A 20,004-nucleotide genomic window follows, 5' to 3' on the forward strand; every position below is an offset into this window, starting at 1 on the left:
TTGGGAGTGCGGCAGTGTACATTAGTTGGTTCTTTCTACTCCAGAAAGCTCATAAAAAAAATAAATATATTATATATATATATATATATATATTATATAAAAGTGTACATATACTGTGTGCGTGTATAAATATATATATATATATATATATATATATATATATATATATAAAAGTATGTTTTTATGAGCCTTCTGGAGTAAAAAGAACCAACTAATGTATATGCTATATATGTTAAAATACCTATATACACATATATATATAATATTATATATATATATATATATATATATTTATTTTTTTTTAATAGTTATATATATATATATATATATATATATATATATATATATATATATATATATATATATATATATATATATATATATATATATATTACACATACATACATACTAATGTATGTATAAATATAATGTATATAGGTATTTTTAGCATGTGTGGCATATACATTAGTTGGTTCTTTTTACTCTAGAAGGCTCATAAAAAAATAAATATAATATTATATATACACACACACATATATATATATATATATATATATATATATATACACAGACACATACACATGTACACTTGCTTAAATATATATATATATATATATATATATATATATATATATATATACACACACATATGCAGTGTATATTATGCAAATCTACTAATATATATATATATGTGTACATATATACATATGTGTGTGTATATATTATATAATATATATATATGTTTATGCAACTGTACATATACTGTGTGCGTATATATATGTATATATATATATATATATATATATATATATATATATATATATGTATTTTTTTTATGAGCCTTCTGGAGTAAAAAGAACCAACTAATGCATATGCCACACATGCTAAAAATACTTATATACGCATATATATATAAATATATATGTATATTATATATGTGTATATAGATATTTTTAACATGTGTGGCATATACATTAGTGTATATATATATACATATATATATATATATACACACACATATACACACACTCACATACATATATGTGAAATTGTATGTACCGTATATATTATTATATTATATATATACACACATACATACACACACACACCTCACTTATTTCATTTTTTTTATACTATATTTATTTTTTTACATATTAGGAAACCTGATGAATGGGAGAAAATCTCAAACAAAGGCTACATTTTTACTTTAACTTTTTTGGTTTTATCTTATCCATGCCTGAATAATTGTAAAGCTAATAAAGATTATATATATGAAAAAAAATCTATACAATTATTTTTTTATATATATTTTTTTTCCATGGATGCGGAGGGATGGCATTGCCCTTTAATCTTGCAGCGCTAAAAAAGTAAATTCCAACATGACAGAATTTTTCCGCTGTGGATTCTGCGGCAGGGTCAGGATTGTGCAGACTTTGCTGCAGGTTTTTGCTGGATTTCACACCCTACATTGAGAAGGATAAAGCGCTTTAGCACAATGAGATGAGCTGATGAACATCCACAAATTGCTATTTTCCCATTAAATCTGGGTTTTGAAAACCGCATAAGAAATCTGAAGCAAATCCATCAGGTGTGGCTATGGCCTAACAAAAAACTGTACATGTAAAATAATAAATAAACCAAATAAAAGAATGGTGAGTGTGCGGATGGACTTCCTTGTGTCCTCCACCGGACGGGCGTTCTGCACTGACCGCACCGCTGCGATCCGTCCCACCATCGTTTTGCACATTAGACCCCATTGGTGTCTGATTCGGGAGGCCAAGGTACAATTATTAAAACAGCAATTAAAAAAAGGCACAGAATGTCCCAGATCTGTTGTGTCTCTTTCTCTCCCATCCTCCCGGGACTTGATATGCACAAAGTGCAGAAAAGTTTAGGGACCAAATGACTCATTTGGACCATGGCTGCAGCAGAGGTTCTGGATGCCGTTGTTAAACCAACGTAATTTCCACATCTTCTGCCTTCTCTGGGGGGCGCCGGTGAGCCTGTGTGGGGGGAGGTGGAGCTGCTCGCACCTGGAAAAAAAAAAAGAACCAATCACAAAAAAAAAGTAAATAGGATCCGCCCACTTTCTCCGGCAGTTGGTTCTAAATTTCAAATTTGAAATTTGAATTTTTAAACTGAATGAATATGAAAGAAGTTTACCGGTCGTAACTTGCTCTGGTACCCGTCACTGGGGGTCCGCGGCGGCAGCGATGTGGATGGAGATTCTAGATTTAGATTATTTTCTGGAGGGAAAATAAATAAATAAAACAACATTTCGGTGACTGCAAATTGAAGAGAATACAATTTTTTTTTTATAAAAAAACAAAACCTTCACAAATTTGTCTGTCCAAAATTAAGGCACGGCCCCAAAATTTAGACAGCAGACCAATTTTCCAATTTTGTACAACACACAGTCAGGATCCCTCCACCAAGAATCCTTCAATGGTGGAAATTTCAGACCATTACATAAAAAAAAAAATCGCATTGTAAGTTATAAAAAATAAAAGGTTTATACGCACAAATACAGTATATCACAAAAGTGAGTACACCCCTCACATTTCTGTGAATATTTTATTACATCTTTCCCTGGGACAGCGCCTGTGATACAATGTGCAGTGTCAGTGTGCAGCTTGTATAACAGGGTAAATAACTCAGCACACAGCCATTAATGTCTAAACCTCTGGGAACAAAAGTGAGTACACCCCTAAGTGAAAATAGCCAAATTGTGTCCTGGGTGTGAATATTTTGTGTGGCCACCATTACTTTCCAGCGCTGCATTGAGAGAAGTATGGTCTGAGCACTGACAGGCGGACCCCCCCACCCCTGTAACCTCTGCAGTGTGCGGCGTATGGTCTGAGCACTGACAGGCGGACCCCCCACCCCTGTAACCTCTGCAGTGTGTGGTGTATGGTCTCAGCACTGACAGGCGGACCCCCCCACCCCTGTAACCTCTGCAGTGTGCGGCGTATGGTCTGAGCACTGACAGGCGGACCCCCCCACCCCTGTAACCTCTGCAGTGTGTGGTGTATGGTCTCAGCACTGACAGGCGGACCCCCCACCCCTGTAACCTCTGCAGTGTGCGGTGTATGGTCTGAGCACTGACAGGCGGACCCCCCACCCCTGTAACCTCTGCAGTGTGTGGTGTATGGTCTCAGCACTGACAGGCGGACCCCCCACCCCTGTAACCTCTGCAGTGTGTGGTGTATGGTCTGAGCACTGACAGGCGGACCCCCCACCCCTGTAACCTCTGCAGTGTGCAGTGTATCCTTCTGTGGTCAGCCATGGTGAGGTCTGTTCTGAGTGGATCCTGTCTGGTTATACCGCCGTATGATCTTGGCCACCGTGCTGCAGCTCAGTGTCAGACTGGTGATAATCTTCTTATAGCCTCGGCCATCTTTGTGTAAAGGAAAAATTATTTTTTTCAGCTCCTCAGAGAATTCTTTGCCATGAGGAGCCATGATGATTTTCCAGTGACCAGTATGAGAGAGTGTGTGAGAGATAACACCGAATGTAACACCCCTGCCCCCATTCACACCTGAGACCTTGTAACACTAATGAGTCACATGACACCGGGGAGGGAAAATGGCTAATTGGGCATACATTCGCCATCATCACTCAGAGGAAACTCACTTTTGTTACCAGCGGGTTAGACATAAATGGCTGTGTGTTGAGTTATTTTGAGGAACCCAAATTTAAGCTGTTATACAAGCTGCACACTGACACTGTACATTGTATCACAGGGCCAGATCTGCAGTGCTGTCCGATAAAAGGATGCAATAAAATATTAGCAAAAATGTCAGGAGTGTGCTGACTTTGAGATATTTTATAATATGTATTATATATAATATATTATATATACTGTATTTTTCACTTTACAAGACGCACTTTTGTTCCCCCAAATTTTGGGGGAAAGTAGGGGGTGCGTCTTATAATCCGAATGTACGGATTATATACTGCAGGGTCCAGGGGAGGTGGGGGCAGCTCTGGAACGGTGCTGGGGGCTGGTAGAGGCTGGTGAGCTGGTGAAGGCTGCAGCGGGTGATCTCCTTCTCCCGCTCATATAATATGCACTGCCGCTGTCCATCACCGTGGTGCTGAAACCGCACCGCGGTGACGGGCTGGGGGAGCAGCGCATATTATATGTGCCTGCGCCCCCCTTTGATGGCACATGCCTGATTCCCCTTCCCCCCGTGTTAGATATGGCCCCCATGCTGCTGCCCATAGTAAAATAAAAAACTCTTGACTTACCTCCTCCAGCGTGTCTCCTGGTGTCTCTGCTGCCGCTGTGATCATGCACGCAGAGATGTCACTCTGCTGTGCCGATCACATGACCGGCCGAGAACCAGGAAGTGCAGGAGCTCAGCAGCACGGAGGGAGACAGGAGGGAGGACAGCGCTGGAGAAGGTAAGGAAAGAGTTTATTTTACTATAAGCATCAGCCTAGGGGCCATATCAAACACAGGGTGATGCCTGCCAGCCACAGGGGGCCATGGGCAGCACAGGGGCCATGGGCAGCACAGGGGCCGTGTTCCAGCCACAGGGGGCCAAGGGCAGCAATAGGGGCTGTGTGCCAGCCACAGGGGGCCATGGGCAGCAATAGGGGCTGTGTGCCAGCCACAGGGGGCCATGGGCAGCAATAGTGGCCGTGTGCCAGCCACAGGGGGCCATGGGCAGCACAGGGGCCGTGTGCCAGCCACAGGGGGCCAAGGGCAGCAATAGGGGCTGTGTGCCAGCCACAGGGGGCCAAGGGCAGCAATAGGGGCTGTGTGCCAGCCACAGGGGGCCAAGGGCAGCAATAGGGGCTGTGTGCCAGCCACAGGGGGCCATGGGCAGCAATAGGGTCCGTGTGCCAGCCACAGGGGGCCGTGTGGCATCACTGGGGGGCTATATTCAATATAAGGGGGCCATATCCAGATTAAGGGGGCTAATTTTAGGATGGGGGGGCTATGAGGGACATATACCCTATATGATTTGTTAGACGGACACTGGCATTATAAGACGGACCCCATTTATTAAAAAAAAAATTCTCTTTTCCTTCACCAAATTTGGGGGTGCGTCTTATAATCAGGTGCGTCTTATAAAGCGAAAAAAGAGAATTTTGTTACTTACCGTAAATTCTTTTTCTTATAGTTCCGTATTGGGAGACCCAGACCATGGGTGTTTAGCTTCTGCCTCCGGAGGACACACAAAGTACTACACTTAAAAGTGTAGCTCCTCCCTCTGAGCTTATACACCCCCTGGTAGTCAGTCCTAGCCAGTTTAGTGCAAAAGCTGAAGGAGAATAGCCACCCACAAGTAGAACCGAGTAAGAACCGGAACAACCGGAGACTCTGTCCACGACAACAGCCGGTGATAACACACGGAACAAGAAAATTGCCAACAGGCAACAGGGAGGGTGCTGGGTCTCCCAATACGGAACTATAAGAAAAAGAATTTACGGTAAGTAACAAAATTCTCTTTTTCTTTATCGTTCCTTTGGGAGACCCAGACCATGGGACGTTCCACAGCTGTCCCTGGGTGGAAATAAACAGAAAACTGAGAAGTAGGCAAAACCTAACTTCACAAATGGGCGACAGCCGCCTGAAGGATGCGTCTGCCCAAGCTCGCATCTGCCGAAGCATGAGCATGCACTTGGTAGTGCTTCGAAAAGGTATGCAGGCTAGTCCAAGTGGCAGCCTGACAGACCTGCTGAGCCGTAGCCTGTTGCCTGAAAGCCCAAGAGGCACCGACAGCTCTGGTCGAGTGTGCCTTGATCCCCGGCGGGGGAGGCACCTGAATACTCTGGTAGGCGTCCGAAATGGTCGATCTAATCCAACGGCCAAGGTCGGCTTAGAAGCAGAGAGGCCCTTACGCCGCCCTGTGGTTAGCACAAAAAGAGAGGTGCACCGCCTAAGCGCAGCGGTGCGAGACACATAAATCCGGAGAGCACGCACCAGATCTAGAGTATGCAGCGCTTTCTCAAAGCGATGAACAGGAGCCGGACAGAAGGAAGGCAAGGAAATATCCTGGTTAAGGTGGAAGGGAGAGACCACCTTAGGAAGAAAGTCCGGGGTCGGACGGAGAACTACCTTGTCTTGGTGAAAGACCAAAATAGGTGACTCCGAGGAGAGCGCAGCCAAATCAGAGACTCTCCTGAGAGAAGTTATGGCAACTAGAAAGGCCACCTTTTGAGAAAGACGATACAAAGAAACCTCCCTAAGGGGCTCGAAAGGGGGTTTCTGCAATACCGTGAGGACCAAGTTAAGGTCCCAGGGATCCAAGGGCCGCCGGTAAAGCGGAATGATGTGAGACGCGTCCTGCATGAAGGTGCGGACCTGAGCCAGCCGAGCGAGACGTCGCTGGAACAGCACTGACAGAGCCGAGACTTGTCCCTTGAGAGAGTTGAGGGACAGTCCTAGCTGCAGACCGGACTGTAGAAAGGACAGAAGGGTCGGCAAGGAAAAAGGCCAAGGAGGATGGCCGGAAGAGCGACACCAGGACAGGAAAATTTTCCAAGTCCTGTGATAGATCTTGACGGAGGAAGACTTACGGGCCCGAGTCATAGTGGAGATGACTTCAGGAGGAATACCAGAAGCCGTCAAAATCCAGGACTCAAGAGCCACGCCGTCAATTTGAGTGCCGCAGAATTCGGGCGGAAAAACGTACCTTGCGAGAGCAGGTCTGGACAGTCCGGAAGATGCCATGGCACCTCTACGGACAGATGGAGCAGGTCTGGGTACCAAGCTCGCCTGGGCCAGTCCGGTGCAATGAGGATGACTCGACGGCCCTCCATTCTGATCTTGCGCAGGACTCTGGACAAGAGCGCTAGAGGGGGAAACACGTAGGACAGACGAAACTGGGACCAGTCTTGAACCAGAGCGTCCGCGGCGAAGGCCTGAGGATCGTGGAAGCGAGCCACGTAAACCGGAACCTTGTTGTTGTGACGGGATGCCATTAGGTCCACGTCCGGAGTGCCCCACTTGCGGCAGATTGACTGAAACACTGCCGGGTGCAGGGACCACTCGCCACCGTCCACGGATTGACGGCTGAGATAATCTGCCTCCCAGTTTTCTACGCCAGGGATGTGGACTGCGGATATGGTGGACTTGGAGTCCTCCGCCTATTGAAGAATGCGTTGGACCTCCAACATTGCCAGGCGGCTGCGTGTCCCGCCTTGGTGATGGATGTAGGCAACCGCTGTCGCGTTGTCTGACTGGACTCGGATGTGCCTGCCCGCCAACAGGTGGTGAAAGGCTACGAGAGCTAGAAGCACAGCTCTGATTTCCAGCACATTGATCGAGAGGGCTGACTCGGACGGAGTCCAAGTGCCCTGTGGTGGAGATGTACCGCTCCCCAGCCGGATAGACTGGCATCCGTGGTGAGAATCACCCAGGACAGAGTCAGGAAGGAGCGCCCTTGGGACAGGGAGAGGGGTCGAAGCCACCACTGAAGAGAGCTCCTGGTCCGTGGCGACAGAGCCACTAACCTCTGTAAGGAGGAAGGCCGCTTGTCCCAACAGCGGAGAAGGTATAGCTGCAGAGGACGCAGATGGAACTGGGCAAAGGGAACCGCCTCCATGGAGGCCACCATTTGACCCAGCACCTGCATCAGGCGCCTGAGGGAATAACGGCGGGGCCTCAGGAGAGAGCGCACCGCCAGTTGGAGAGACTGCTGTTTGATTAAAGGGCAACTTCACAAGTGCCGGCAAAGTCTCGAACTGCATCCCTAGGTACGTGAGACTCTGGGTCGGAGTCAGAGTGGATTTGGGAAGATTGACAAGCCACCCGAATTGGGCTAGGGTGGCGAGAGTGAGCGAAACACTCCGCTGACAGTCTGCGCTGGATGAAGCCTTGACTAGAAGGTCGTCCAGGTAAGGAATCACTGCTAACCCCTGGAGGTGCAGGACCGCAATCACTGCCGCCATGACCTTGGTGAATACCCGAGGGGCCCTGGCTAACCCGAAGGGAAGAGTCACGAATTGGAAATGATCCTCTCCGATTGCAAAACGTAGCCAACGCTGGTGTGAAACTGCAATTGGCACATGTAGATAGGCATCTCTGATGTCGATGGATGCCAGGAAATCCCCTTGGGTCATTGAGGCAATGACTGATCGCAGAGACTCCATGCGAAAATGCCGCACCCGGACATGCTTGTTGAGAAGCTTGAGATCCAGGATGGGCCGGAAGGAACCGTCCTTTTTTGGAACTAGGAAGAGATTTGAGTAAAAACCTCTGAACCGTTCCTGAGCGGGAACTGGGACAATCACTCAGTTTGCCTGCAAGGATGCCACGGCCTGCGAGAAGGCGGCGGCCTTGGAGCAGGGGGGAGTTGAGAGAAAAAATCTGTTTGGCGGGCTGGAAGAGAATTCTATCCTGTAGCCGTGAGATATGATGTCTCTCACCCACTGATCGGAGACTTGCTTTAACCAAGCGTCGCCAAAGTGGGAGAGCCTGCCACCGACTCAGGACGTGGCTGGAGCGGGCCGAGAGTCATGAGGAAGCTGCCTTAGTGGCAGAACCTCCTGCGGTCTTCTGCGGACGCGCTTTTGGGCGCCAGTTGGATTTCTGATCCTTGGCTGAGTTAGCGGACGAGGCGGAAGGCTTAGAGGATGACCAGTTGGAGGAACGAAAGGAACGAAACCTCGATTGATTCCTACCCTGGGCGGGTTTCCTGGTCTTGGTTTGTGGCATGGAAGTACTCTTCCCGCCAGTAGCTTCTTTAATGATTTCATCCAGCTGTTCTCCGAACAGCCGTGAACCAGCAAAAGGGAGCCCAGCAAGGTACTTCTTGGAAGAAGCATCTGCCTTCCACTCTCGAAGCCACAAAATCCTGCGGATAGCGAGGGAATTAGCCGAAGCCACCGCAGTGCGGTGAGAAGCCTCCAGCATGGCAGACATGGCATAGGATGAAAAGGCTGAAGCCTGAGCAGTTAAGGTAACCATCTCAGGCATAGATTCCTTGGTGAGGGAATGCATCTCCTCCAAGGAAGCAGAGATGGCTTTGAGAGCCCACACTGCTGCAAAAGTCGGGGAAAACGCGGCCCCCGCAGCTTCATACACAGATTTGGCCAGAAGGTCAATCTGACGGTCAGTGGAATCCTTAAGTGAGGTGCTGTCAGCCACCGACACAACGGTCCGGGCTGAGAGCCTAGACACCGGGGGGTCTACCTTTGGGGAGTGCGACCACTCCTTGACCACCTCAGGTGGAAATGGAAACCGATAATCAGAACCACGCTTTGGAAAGCGTTTGTCAGGGCAGGCCCTGGGTTTGGTCACAGCGGTCTGAAAACTGGAGTGGTTAAAGAACACACTCTTCACTCTCTTAGGCGAGGTAAACTGGTGCTTTTCTGCCAGAGAGGGTTGCTCCTCTGATACTGGCGGATTGAGATCCAGTACAGAATTAATAGAAGCAATCAAATCACTAAGGTCCGAGTCACCCTCAGAGAAATCGATGGGATACATAGCCTCCGAGCCCCCAGTGAGAGCATCTTCCTCATCTTGAGAGTCAGCTCTTGAGACAGAGCCGTGGGATGGGGAGGGGGAGGAAACCCTGCGCCTTCTCTCAGAAGGACGGGGTCTGGGACCTGATGATGAATCCTCTGTGAGCTCTGCTGGACGGAGGTCAGAGGATAGGAGTCCTCTGTCAAGAGTATTAGAGGCACCCTGTGAGGGAGGCTGATGCATATTCATCAAAGTCCTGGACAAAAGTCCCATGGACTCAGCAAATGACTGGGATATGGACCTAGAAAAGGACTCTACCCAGGCCGGGGGTTCAGTCACAAGTGCAGCCGCAGCCTGAGAGACCACTGGGGGTGAGACTCCAGGCTGTGGCACCGCCAAGTTAGAGCAGACATCACAATGTGGATAGGTGCTCGGCTCAGGCAGCAGGAGCTTACATGCAGAATAAGGCTTTGGAGCCTTGCTCCTTGTGTGAGACATGCTGCTGGAGTGGGGGCTTTGCAGAGAATGAACCCCAGGGAGAATATACAGAGGTCCACAACCAGAGACCGGCTGTGGCTTACCAGACCGCTGAGCGCGGTGTTGTGTGCCCTCCAGATCCCGAAGCCCGGTCCCCCAGTGCGCAGCACCTCAGCAGAGATGCAGAATGCAGGATGTCCCAGAGCAGAGTGAACTCTGCCTGAGAAATGGCCACCGGAGCGGAGAGGGGGCGGGACTAGGGGCGTTCCTATAAAAGAGCGGGAACTGGAGGGCTATAGAGACCTGCAGGGAAGGAGGGACGCCCCAGCAGTGGGGAGTGTCCCTCCCCTGTGTAGAACGGCCGCCGGGAGGAGCCGAACCTGTCCCTCTGCATGAGTGACATGTGAGGGCAGGAAAATGAAACTAGGCCTCCGGCGAAGCCGGGGCCTAAATTTAAGCGGCGAGGCCGACAAGCAGGCACCATCGGCGCGGTTCTCAGACAAAAGCTAGAGAACCCGCCGGAAAAGTTAAAACAATCACATACAGCATACTCTCCCCTTACAATAAAGAACCGGGACCCCCAACATAAACGTCTCAGGTACTTTGCTGCTGAGACGCAGGGCCATGTCCTTGGGGATGAGTGCTCCGGTCCAACAGAATCCTCAAGGGGCTGTGGATGGAGACCGGACTCCTGCCAGGCATGGAGACCGTGCTGGCTCCCACTTCAAGCCAGAGCCCAGAAGGGATGGTGAAGGAGCGCGGCATGTAAGGCTGCAGCCTTGTAAATCAACCTTAACAACACCGCCGACACAGTGGGGTGAGAAGGGACATGCTGGGAGTCCAGACATGGACCCGCTTTTCTTCAATCTCTTTCCAAATTTCAAACAAATCAGATGAGAATGCATGTGTGGATGTATGACCTCCTGAACACAAAGCATTAAACTGGCTGTGACTGGCTACCAGGGGGTGTATAAGCTCAGAGGGAGGAGCTACACTTTTAAGTGTAGTACTTTGTGTGTCCTCCGGAGGCAGAAGCTAAACACCCATGGTCTGGGTCTCCCAAAGGAACGATAAAGAAAATACAGTATATATTATATATACATATATATATATATATACACATATATATATATATACACACACACGCACGCACGCACACACACATTATATATGTATATGTATATGTATATGTGTATCGATCGATCGATCGATAGATAGATAGATAGATAGATAGATAGATAGATAGATACACATATACATATACATATAGATAGATAGATAGATAGATAGATAGATACACATATACATATAGATAGATAGATAGATAGATAGATACACATATACACATATATATATATATATATATATATATATATATATATATATATATATATATATATATATATATCTTATTCTCTCTCTCGCTCTCTATTATAGAGCGATAATTTAATTTTGTAAATTGAAATAAACGAAAAGGCAAAATTTGTTAATTCCCATCCGGTTGTATCTAAGCCTCACCTGTCACAGAAGAAGGGGATCGGGGAAAGTATAGGGAGCTCCTCTTGTCCGGGCTGAATATGGGGCTGGTGGGGGGCTGGTCATAGAGGGGAAGCGGTGGGAGAGAATTCTGTGGCTTCGGGGAAGGGGATACCTGTGGTAAAAAGGGAAAAAAATATATATTTTTTAATAGTTAAAAAAAAATTATATAAAATAATAATAAAAAAATGTGCCGAACAATGATTGTTCCCCTTGGTAAACAGGACATGGATACGTCCCATAGATCCATAAATTGGGGTTTCCGTCTCTTACCTGAATGTCTTCGATCCAATGAGCGTCGCCATTCTCCGAGCCGCTCAGCTCCTCCACCAGCACCGAGGGGAACACGCCGATGCGGCCGTTGAACTCCCCCTCCCAGAATCCATCGTCGTCCTGATTCTCCTTATTCAGGATTCGGATGATGGCCCCTTCTGGGAACGACAGCTCGTCTTCCGTTTGGCCATCGTAATCGTAAAGTGCTTTCACGAAACAAACTGCGCATTATGAGAAAATAAAAAAAAAATGTAAAAAAAAAAAATGAATAAATACCAGAAGCAGAGAAAGAAAATAAATAAATTCATGATTGAAATAAAAAAAATCACTGTGGACATGGTGTATATTTCAATAATGGCACCAAACCTGTTCATGGAATTGGTCTGTGACAGCTGACATTTGGCTTCATGGAGCTCAGCTGCAATACCAGACACAACCTGTGGACAGGTGTGGCGCTGTATTCAGAAGTAGAAGAAATGTTTTTCTAATTCTGATGGGTCTTTTCTGTAGCACAAATAGGTTTAAAAATAGAGAAAACCCGATTCTCTTGGATAACTGCTTAAAATGATGCCTGATCGTAGCAATCATGATTTTAGGATGATCGTGAGATACACTTCAAAATCCGAAAACACCTCCGTGATTTAACCCCACCAAGAAGGAAAGTCAGGGAATGAGACTCAGTACCTAGAGGAACCATGGGTGAAAAGTGTCAAGCTCCTCCTCTTCACCCATGGGGACTCCCTGTTACACAGTGTTACCTTTTAACGCCTTGTTTTATGGATACATTGTATACATATTGATATGTTAAAGATTAGGCGGATGTTGTAGTTACCGCTTGTGTCACCGTTCATGCTCCCAGACGCCATTTCCGCATCGTTAGAGTTACTGGACGTGTGAGACCGGTTGTCTAAAGCGGCCAGAGACTGCAGCATACTCAGGAGGCTGTTTGACGTAGGGAATTGGAGATACTTTTCGGGGACGTAGCCCACCTGCCCAGATTTATTTCTTGCCTGAATATGGGGGGAAAAAAAAAAAGGAACAAAAAATTAACTCAGGTACACCAGTAAGGTTCTGTACATCACCCAATGACATAGATACAACAGCTCAACAAGTCTACAGCAAGTCTACAGCTCCCCAGCAGGTTGGATTGGGTATAGAGAGACAAATATCATGCAATGTTCACATCTATGGATTTAGGTTCGGTAATGCAAAATTTTAGACTGGGGGGTCCATGCTGCACCTGAGTCCACAAAAATTCCAGAAATGGTTCCCCGAAAAGTGGCTCACAGGTTCTGTCTATGAAACTTCCCTGCACCATCAAGACAAGTCACCGGTGGAAGACACAGACGCACAGAGACGACTGGTGTCAGAAACCAATATCAAAGGGAGAATGAGATCAGCAAGGGGCAACTTGTAGCCAAAACTACCCCTAAACCCCCTAGAGCCTTTGTTTTCTTCTTTTTTGGGGGGCTGATTGGGGGGGTGAGGGGACCGAGATTGCAGAACAATTTACCACCGGTTTTCTCTGCGGCTTCAGATAAGAGCGTGGAGACTGTAATTCTAATATTGGTTACATAGTAACGAACCAAACCAAACAATTTGACCATTTTAAAGGGGTATTCCCATCCTATAAAGTCAAGTCACATTACTGAGATAGCTCATCACTTTATTATCGGGGCCGACGGATCATCGGTGCAACCAGGGGCCCTAGAGGTAAAGGGGCCCATTTCTACCTCCAATACAAGGGGCCCATATATTGTTCTTGCACAGGGGCCTCTTCTGTCCGGGTCCAACCATTGGCACCATCTTGACAATGTGTGGTGCTGCATCCTCATTTCTGGCTTCCTTTCCTCTACAGAGCCCAATAAGGATCAGTGAGTTGCCTAAAGATTGGACCGGAACCACAATGTAATATCCTAGAACTGACTTGGATCCAATCTCTACCTACAGTATATACCGGGACACCTTCGGCGGTCGCAGCCGCTTTGGTGAGCATTATTCACTTCTATTCTACAAGACTCTAAAAAGCATTGGAAGGTGTCGTCCGGGGGCATTTATCATCTTTATCAAAAACAGCGCCACACCCGTCTGCAGGCTGTATGAGGTACTGCAACCTCAGTCCTGTGCGGAGCTTCAGGAACAGACACCACCCGCAAACAACGGTGGTCCTGTTTCTGGAGGAGGGCAGCCATGGTTTTCCAACTAACACTGCAGGGCATACAACTAATTTCGTTTAAAAGGCAAAAAATGGCAAAATACCTTGACCCAGTCTTCCATATCCCCGTCCTCTATGACTTCCAGCATCTCATGTTCCTCTATGGTGAGCTCGTCTGGCTGTGACGCCTGCAGGACAGAGAGGAGAGGATTATATACCGAGGGGCTTATCTGCCGCGTTTCCTGGCGTGGCCGATCCTCGCCCTCGTGGCTTCTTCTTCTCCAACTTTTCAACAAGTCCGACAAATAATAATAGATCTGTTTTTTCCTGAACTGCTGTAAAACTCATGTGCAGAAATTGGCCAACGAATCGGTAATTTTAATGACAGACTAAATTCTGAATTAACTCCTTAAAAACCTGTGATGCAAATTTACATCATACATTGTTGGAAAAAAAAAAAAAAAAAAGTGATGCCGGCTCAGGAGCTGGTCCTGCTTCATACGCAGCAGATGCCGGCTGTGTCACACAGCCAGCATCTGCCTGTTATCACAGCTGCAGGACCACATGCTGATCACTGCAGTTAAGACAATGTTTCCCCCTTAATGGAACCCTAAGGGCTTAATATGGAAGCCTGGGTGTCTGCTGAAGTCCCCCATAACTGCCATCTTGGTCCTTCTGTGTAGTTTAGCCATAGATTGATCTTCATAGGAGAATCACGATTTCTCTACATACTGCAGTATATATAAGCAACAGGGCCAACACTGGTTCAAATCCGCTTAGAAGAGTAAAAACTAAAATAAAAAAAAGTTTACATTTTTTTTAAAAAAATGGACATTTTTCTTTTGAAGAATAAAAATTGATTACAAAAGAACAAAACAAAAAAATAAAAAAAAGACAAAGAAAGAATAAAAATAAAAAAAAGAGAAAAACAAAAACAAAGAGAAACAAAAGAAAAAAAACAAAAACAACGTAAAAACAAACCAAAAAAACCAACAAGAAATAAAACACAAGAAAACAAAACAACAAAACAAAAAAGAAAACAAAGAAAAACAAAAACAAAGAAAAAAAACAAAAAAAACAAAACAAAAAAAGGAAACAAAGAATCAAAAATAAAACAAAGAAAAAAAAAGAAAAACAAAATTAAAAAAAACAAGAAAAAAAACAACAAAACAAAAAAGGAAAAAAAAAGAAAAAAAAACAAAACAAAAAAACAAAAAAGAATCAGTCTATTGAAATATACAGTTATTTACCGTAAATGCTACAAAAGACTTCTGAAGGCCATATTGCCATTTTTTTGGTGGCAGCACATTCTAAAAACATTAAATGCAAAAAAGTGAACATAAAGTCAGACATTCACTAAAGTGGTATCAATAAAAACCATCAGCTCAGCGCGCATAAAATCAACCCTCACGTGGCTCCATCCACTGAAAAATAAAAAAGTTGCGAATCTCAAACCAGTTTTGAATCTGTTTTTACACTAAAATAATAAAAAACAAAAAAAAAAATTGGACGAGTTTGTTCTGGTTTTCGTTGCTTTTTTTTGCCTGAAGTTCTCGAAAATAACACACACAGGTTATTCAATTTTGTGCAAAGATAAAAGTTAACTTTTATTTTTGCATCATTTTAAGCTAAAAGTTAAACGATCTATTAAAATATCGAGTGTAAAAAAACCCCAAACACTTGTGCACAAATTTTGGGAAAAATAATCACTAAGGTGCCAATAAATGAATTGGTCGCAAACATTTGGGAAAGAAACCCGTGTCCACAATGGCAGCAGCGTGGTCCGCCCGTACCCCACGGATCGCCCGCATGTTGGTGGTCACTTTGTGGGGCACACACCTGGTAAGAGTAGATGACTTTACAGGTCAGCGGATAATTCCTTAACGTTCCTGAAGGGCTGGAGCTGCTGTCGTCAAAGGCGTCCATGCTGTCCTCCAGCTCCTCGCCGTCTTCTCGGTCCAGGTCCGCGTTCCCCTGCGCAAAAGAAGAAAAAGTCATGAGCAGATACGTGACCTGCGGACCGTCCCCCCCCCCCCATATGGGCCGTCCCCTCCCCCCATATGGACCGTCCCCTCCCCCCCCATATGGACCGTCCCCTCCCCCCCATATGGACCGTCCCCTCCCCCCCATATGGACCGTCCCCTCCCCCCATATGGACCGTCCCCTCCCCCCATATGGACCGTCCCCTCCCCCCATATGGACCGTCCCCTCCCCCCATATGGACCGTCCCCTCCCCCCATATGGACAGTCCCCTCCCCCCATATGGACCGTCCCCTCCCCCCCATATGGACCGTCCCCTCCCCCCCATATGGACCGTCCCCTCCCCCCCATATGGACCGTCCCCTCCCCCCCATATGGACCGTCCCCTCCCCCCCATATGGACCGTCCCCTCCCCCCATATGGACCGTCCCCTCCCCCCATATGGACCGTCCCCTCCCCCCATATGGACCGTCCCCTCCCCCCATACGGACCGTCCCCTCCCCCCCATACGGACCGTCCCCTCCCCCCATACGGACCGTCCCCTCCCCCCCATACGGACCGTCCCCTCCCCCCCATACGGACCGTCCCCTCCCCCCCATACGGACCGTCCCCTCCCCCCCATATGGACCGTCCCCTCCCCCCATATGGACCGTCTGCACTGGTGACTGAGATCCAGCTGACACCAAAGAGTGAAGATTTTGGTTCCTCTGCCTTTTCGGGGATATTTTGTATGGATTTGTCCCTGTGACCTCCTTGTGCGGAGCGGAGGGGAACGCTTAGCTTCTTGGCTATAAACGCTCACATTCTGGGATCGGACACACAACGTGCCGCTGATTCCAGTCCTAATCACAGAAATCAGCAGCTGCGCCAAAGCACAAATGGCAAACCACAAATAAAGAAAGGAACGGGCTGAAAAACACCGGAAAATGAGAGGGGGATCTGTAATCTGCAGCCTGCAGCACATGGCAGGGTGAGAAGGGATCGCAGCGGCCATACGCGGACCCCCCGAGGGGGCCCAAATATGTACGAAAACACTAATATTGTAAAATGACACGTGGAAGAGGGGGTTTCGCTACATCCGAGATTCGGGAGCTTCCACTTCTGCCTGTGGATGGTGGAGATGCAGCCTCCCCGACAGGCAATGGATGACGCTATTATTGGTTATGTCCAAGCTTAAAGGGATATCACCCATCGAAGGAAGACCCCCGACAATCCTGGGATCTGCTCCGTCAGGACAGGACATGGCTCCGCTCTCTCCGCAGTCCCATACAATGGATGGAGCCCCCTCCCCCCCGCTGCGGTCCAAGTGGAAGCCGCAATTTCAGAGAGATTATAAAAGATTCCCTTTAACTGTTAATTAATAACAAATTAAAGTCCATGATGGGAAAGTAATTACCCCGAACACGGGCGACAAACGACAAATCCAAACCTCTTCCCAATGTCATCATTACAGAGCAGCGCTCGCCTCATTAACTCCCGGTGCAAAGGGAGGAACTGTCCAGAAATGGAAGACCCGAAAACCAACACTGATCAAGTCACACACCCGAAACTGACACACAGAAATCCAAACCACACAACAGTGACTGCACCAGCAGAATAGTGAGTGCAGCTCTGGGGTATAATACAGGAGGTAACTCAGGATCAGTAATGTAATGTATGTACACAGTGACTGCTCCAGCAGAATAGTGAGTGCAGCTCTGGGGTATAATACAGGAGGTAACTCAGGATCAGTAATGTAATGTATGTACACAGTGACTGCACCAGCAGAATAGTGAGTGCAGCTCTGGAGTATAATGCAGGAGGTAACTCAGGATCAGTAATGTAATGTATGTACACAGTGACTGCACCAGCAGAATAGTGAGTGCAGCTCTGGAGTATAATACAGGAGGTAATTAAGGATCAGTAATGTAATGTATGTACACAGTGACTGCACCAGCAGAATAGTGAGTGCAGCTCTGGAGTATAATGCAGGAGGTAACTCAGGATCAGTAATGTAATGTATGTACACAGTGACTGCACCAGCAGAATAGTGAGTGCAGCTCTGGAGTATAATACAGGAGGTAACTCAGGATCAGTAATGTAATGTATGTACACAGTGACTGCACCAGCAGAATAGTGAGTGCAGCTCTGGAGTATAATGCAGGAGGTAACTCAGGATCAGTAATGTAATGTATGTACCCAATGACTGCACCAGCAGAATAGTGAGTGCAGCTCTGGAGTATAATACAGGAGGGAACTCAGGATCAGTAATGTAATGTATGTACACAGTGACTGCACCAGCAGAATAGTGAGTGCAGCTCTGGAGTATAATACAGGAGGTAACTCAAGATCAGTAATGTAATGTATGTACACAGTGACTGCACCAGCAGAATAGTGAGTGCAGCTCTGGAGTATAATACAGGATCAGTAATGTAATGTATGTACACAGTGACTGCACCAGCAGAATAGTGAGTGCAGCTCTGGAGTATAATACAGGAGGTAACTCAGGATCAGTAATGTAATGTATGTACACAGTGACTGCACCAGCAGAATAGTGAGTGCAGCTCTGGAGTATAATACAGGAGGTAACTCAGGATCAGTAATGTAATGTATGTACACAGTGACTGCACCAGGAGGACACTGAGTGACTAAATTTTAATGTGAATTATTTTATATGTAAAATTATATTTAGAGGTAGAGACTCAGAATACTAATAAGAGGGTACTCCATAAAAACAAACATGGAAGGGTTAATCTCCGCACTTCTGCTAATGCTGTGCCCTCCAGAGAATCTTGATCATGATGTAAAATCCAACAAAAAGTATCAGATGTGTAAAATGTAACAGATGGAACAGATCTACAGAGATACAGATATACAGAGATACAGATATACAGAGATACAGAGATACAGATATACAGAGATACAGATATACAGAGATACAGATATGTGGAGATTCCTCCAGGACGTCGGTTAGGAGGACTCTTCTATTACTCAGGGGTGCGGATGGTAAGAAAAAGAATATGACAAACAAAAATGAAGAATCTATACAGGATCAAAGTGCACAATCCTCCAGTCACATCCAGAGCTGCATGCTGGATTTCAGCTCTGGGATGTGACTGCTGCCCCCGCGGACTCAGATCGTACATTATTGTCTTTGAGCTGTGTGAATGCAGCTCTGGGTGTAACTGGAGTGTAAAGACACAATGTAACAAATATAGATGTGTGTTTCTTAAGGTGTCCCCGTCCCCTTTATACAGTAACTATAGGGGATGTGCCCTCGGGGCAGTGACTGTACCAGGTGAGAGGATCCGTTGTTGATCATGGTGGGCAGGCTGGCCCACCGCTCGTTCTCCAGCTCCTCCATCACCTGGTTCATGGCGCTCTTCAGCCACGTGTCTACGGACACGCCGATCTGCCGCAGGAGGTCCAGACGCGCCTCAGCCTTCAGCTTCGTGATCTACGAAAGAGGGGAAAATATCCAAATCATTAATAGAAATTCAGAGCATTTCCTACAGCTCCCACCTCCCAATCATGCAGGGGTCACCTCCACCCCCAGGACCAGTAATGTCTGCTACCAAGACCCCGGCAATGTGCACAGACCGCAGCGACCAGCACACAACAAACACGGATCAGTAACCAATTCATCTACCCCTCGTATCATCTGACCCCCACAAATTACCCAAAGGTGAAGAGGCGACAGCGCTTCCCTGGGAACAGAGACCGCCCAACCATCCATGAAGATCCCCACCATGTGTCACTGACGAAAGCCAGCCGTGTGTACTCATGTGCCCAAACAGCGGTATTATAGTAGATATATTCTTGTACATAGGAGCAGTATTATAGTAGTTATATTCTTGTACATAGGGGCAGTATTATAGTAGTTATATTCTTGTATATAGGGGCAGTATTATAGTAGTTATATTCTTGTACATAGGAGTAGTATTATAGTAGTTATATTCTTGTACATAGGAGCAGTATTATAGTAGTTATATTCTTGTACATAGGAGCAGTATTATAGTAGTTATATTCTTGTACATAGGGGGCAGTATTATAGTAGATATATTCTTGTACATAGGAGCAGTATTATAGTAGTTATATTCTTGTACATAGGGGGCAGTATTATAGTAGTTATATTCTTGTATATAGGGGCAGTATTATAGTAGATATATTCTTGTACATAGGA

General features: G+C 46.5%; 1 protein-coding gene across 4 annotated transcripts in view; it reads right to left on the reverse strand.

Annotated features, from left to right (window-relative positions):
- Window positions 1–844: 844 nt before the first annotated feature.
- Window positions 845–20,004, reverse strand: part of FCHSD2 (FCH and double SH3 domains 2) — a 142,012-nt gene continuing 122,852 nt past the window's right edge. For all 4 annotated transcript variants that reach the window (XM_075334728.1, XM_075334726.1, XM_075334727.1 and 1 more), the window contains 8 exons: window positions 19,117–19,278; window positions 15,702–15,836; window positions 13,967–14,050; window positions 12,540–12,717; window positions 11,708–11,928; window positions 11,417–11,549; window positions 2,164–2,246; window positions 845–2,033 (listed from right to left, as the gene is read on the reverse strand). In XM_075334728.1, the coding sequence (XP_075190843.1) occupies window positions 1,950–2,033; window positions 2,164–2,246; window positions 11,417–11,549; window positions 11,708–11,928; window positions 12,540–12,717; window positions 13,967–14,050; window positions 15,702–15,836; window positions 19,117–19,278 (1,080 nt within the window). In that variant the 3' untranslated portion in view covers window positions 845–1,949. The remainder of the gene's footprint in view (window positions 2,034–2,163; window positions 2,247–11,416; window positions 11,550–11,707; window positions 11,929–12,539; window positions 12,718–13,966; window positions 14,051–15,701; window positions 15,837–19,116; window positions 19,279–20,004) is intronic.

This window comes from Anomaloglossus baeobatrachus, chromosome 2 (genome assembly GCF_048569485.1).
Source record: "Anomaloglossus baeobatrachus isolate aAnoBae1 chromosome 2, aAnoBae1.hap1, whole genome shotgun sequence".
In the NCBI taxonomy this organism is placed as follows: domain Eukaryota; kingdom Metazoa; phylum Chordata; class Amphibia; order Anura; family Aromobatidae; genus Anomaloglossus; species Anomaloglossus baeobatrachus.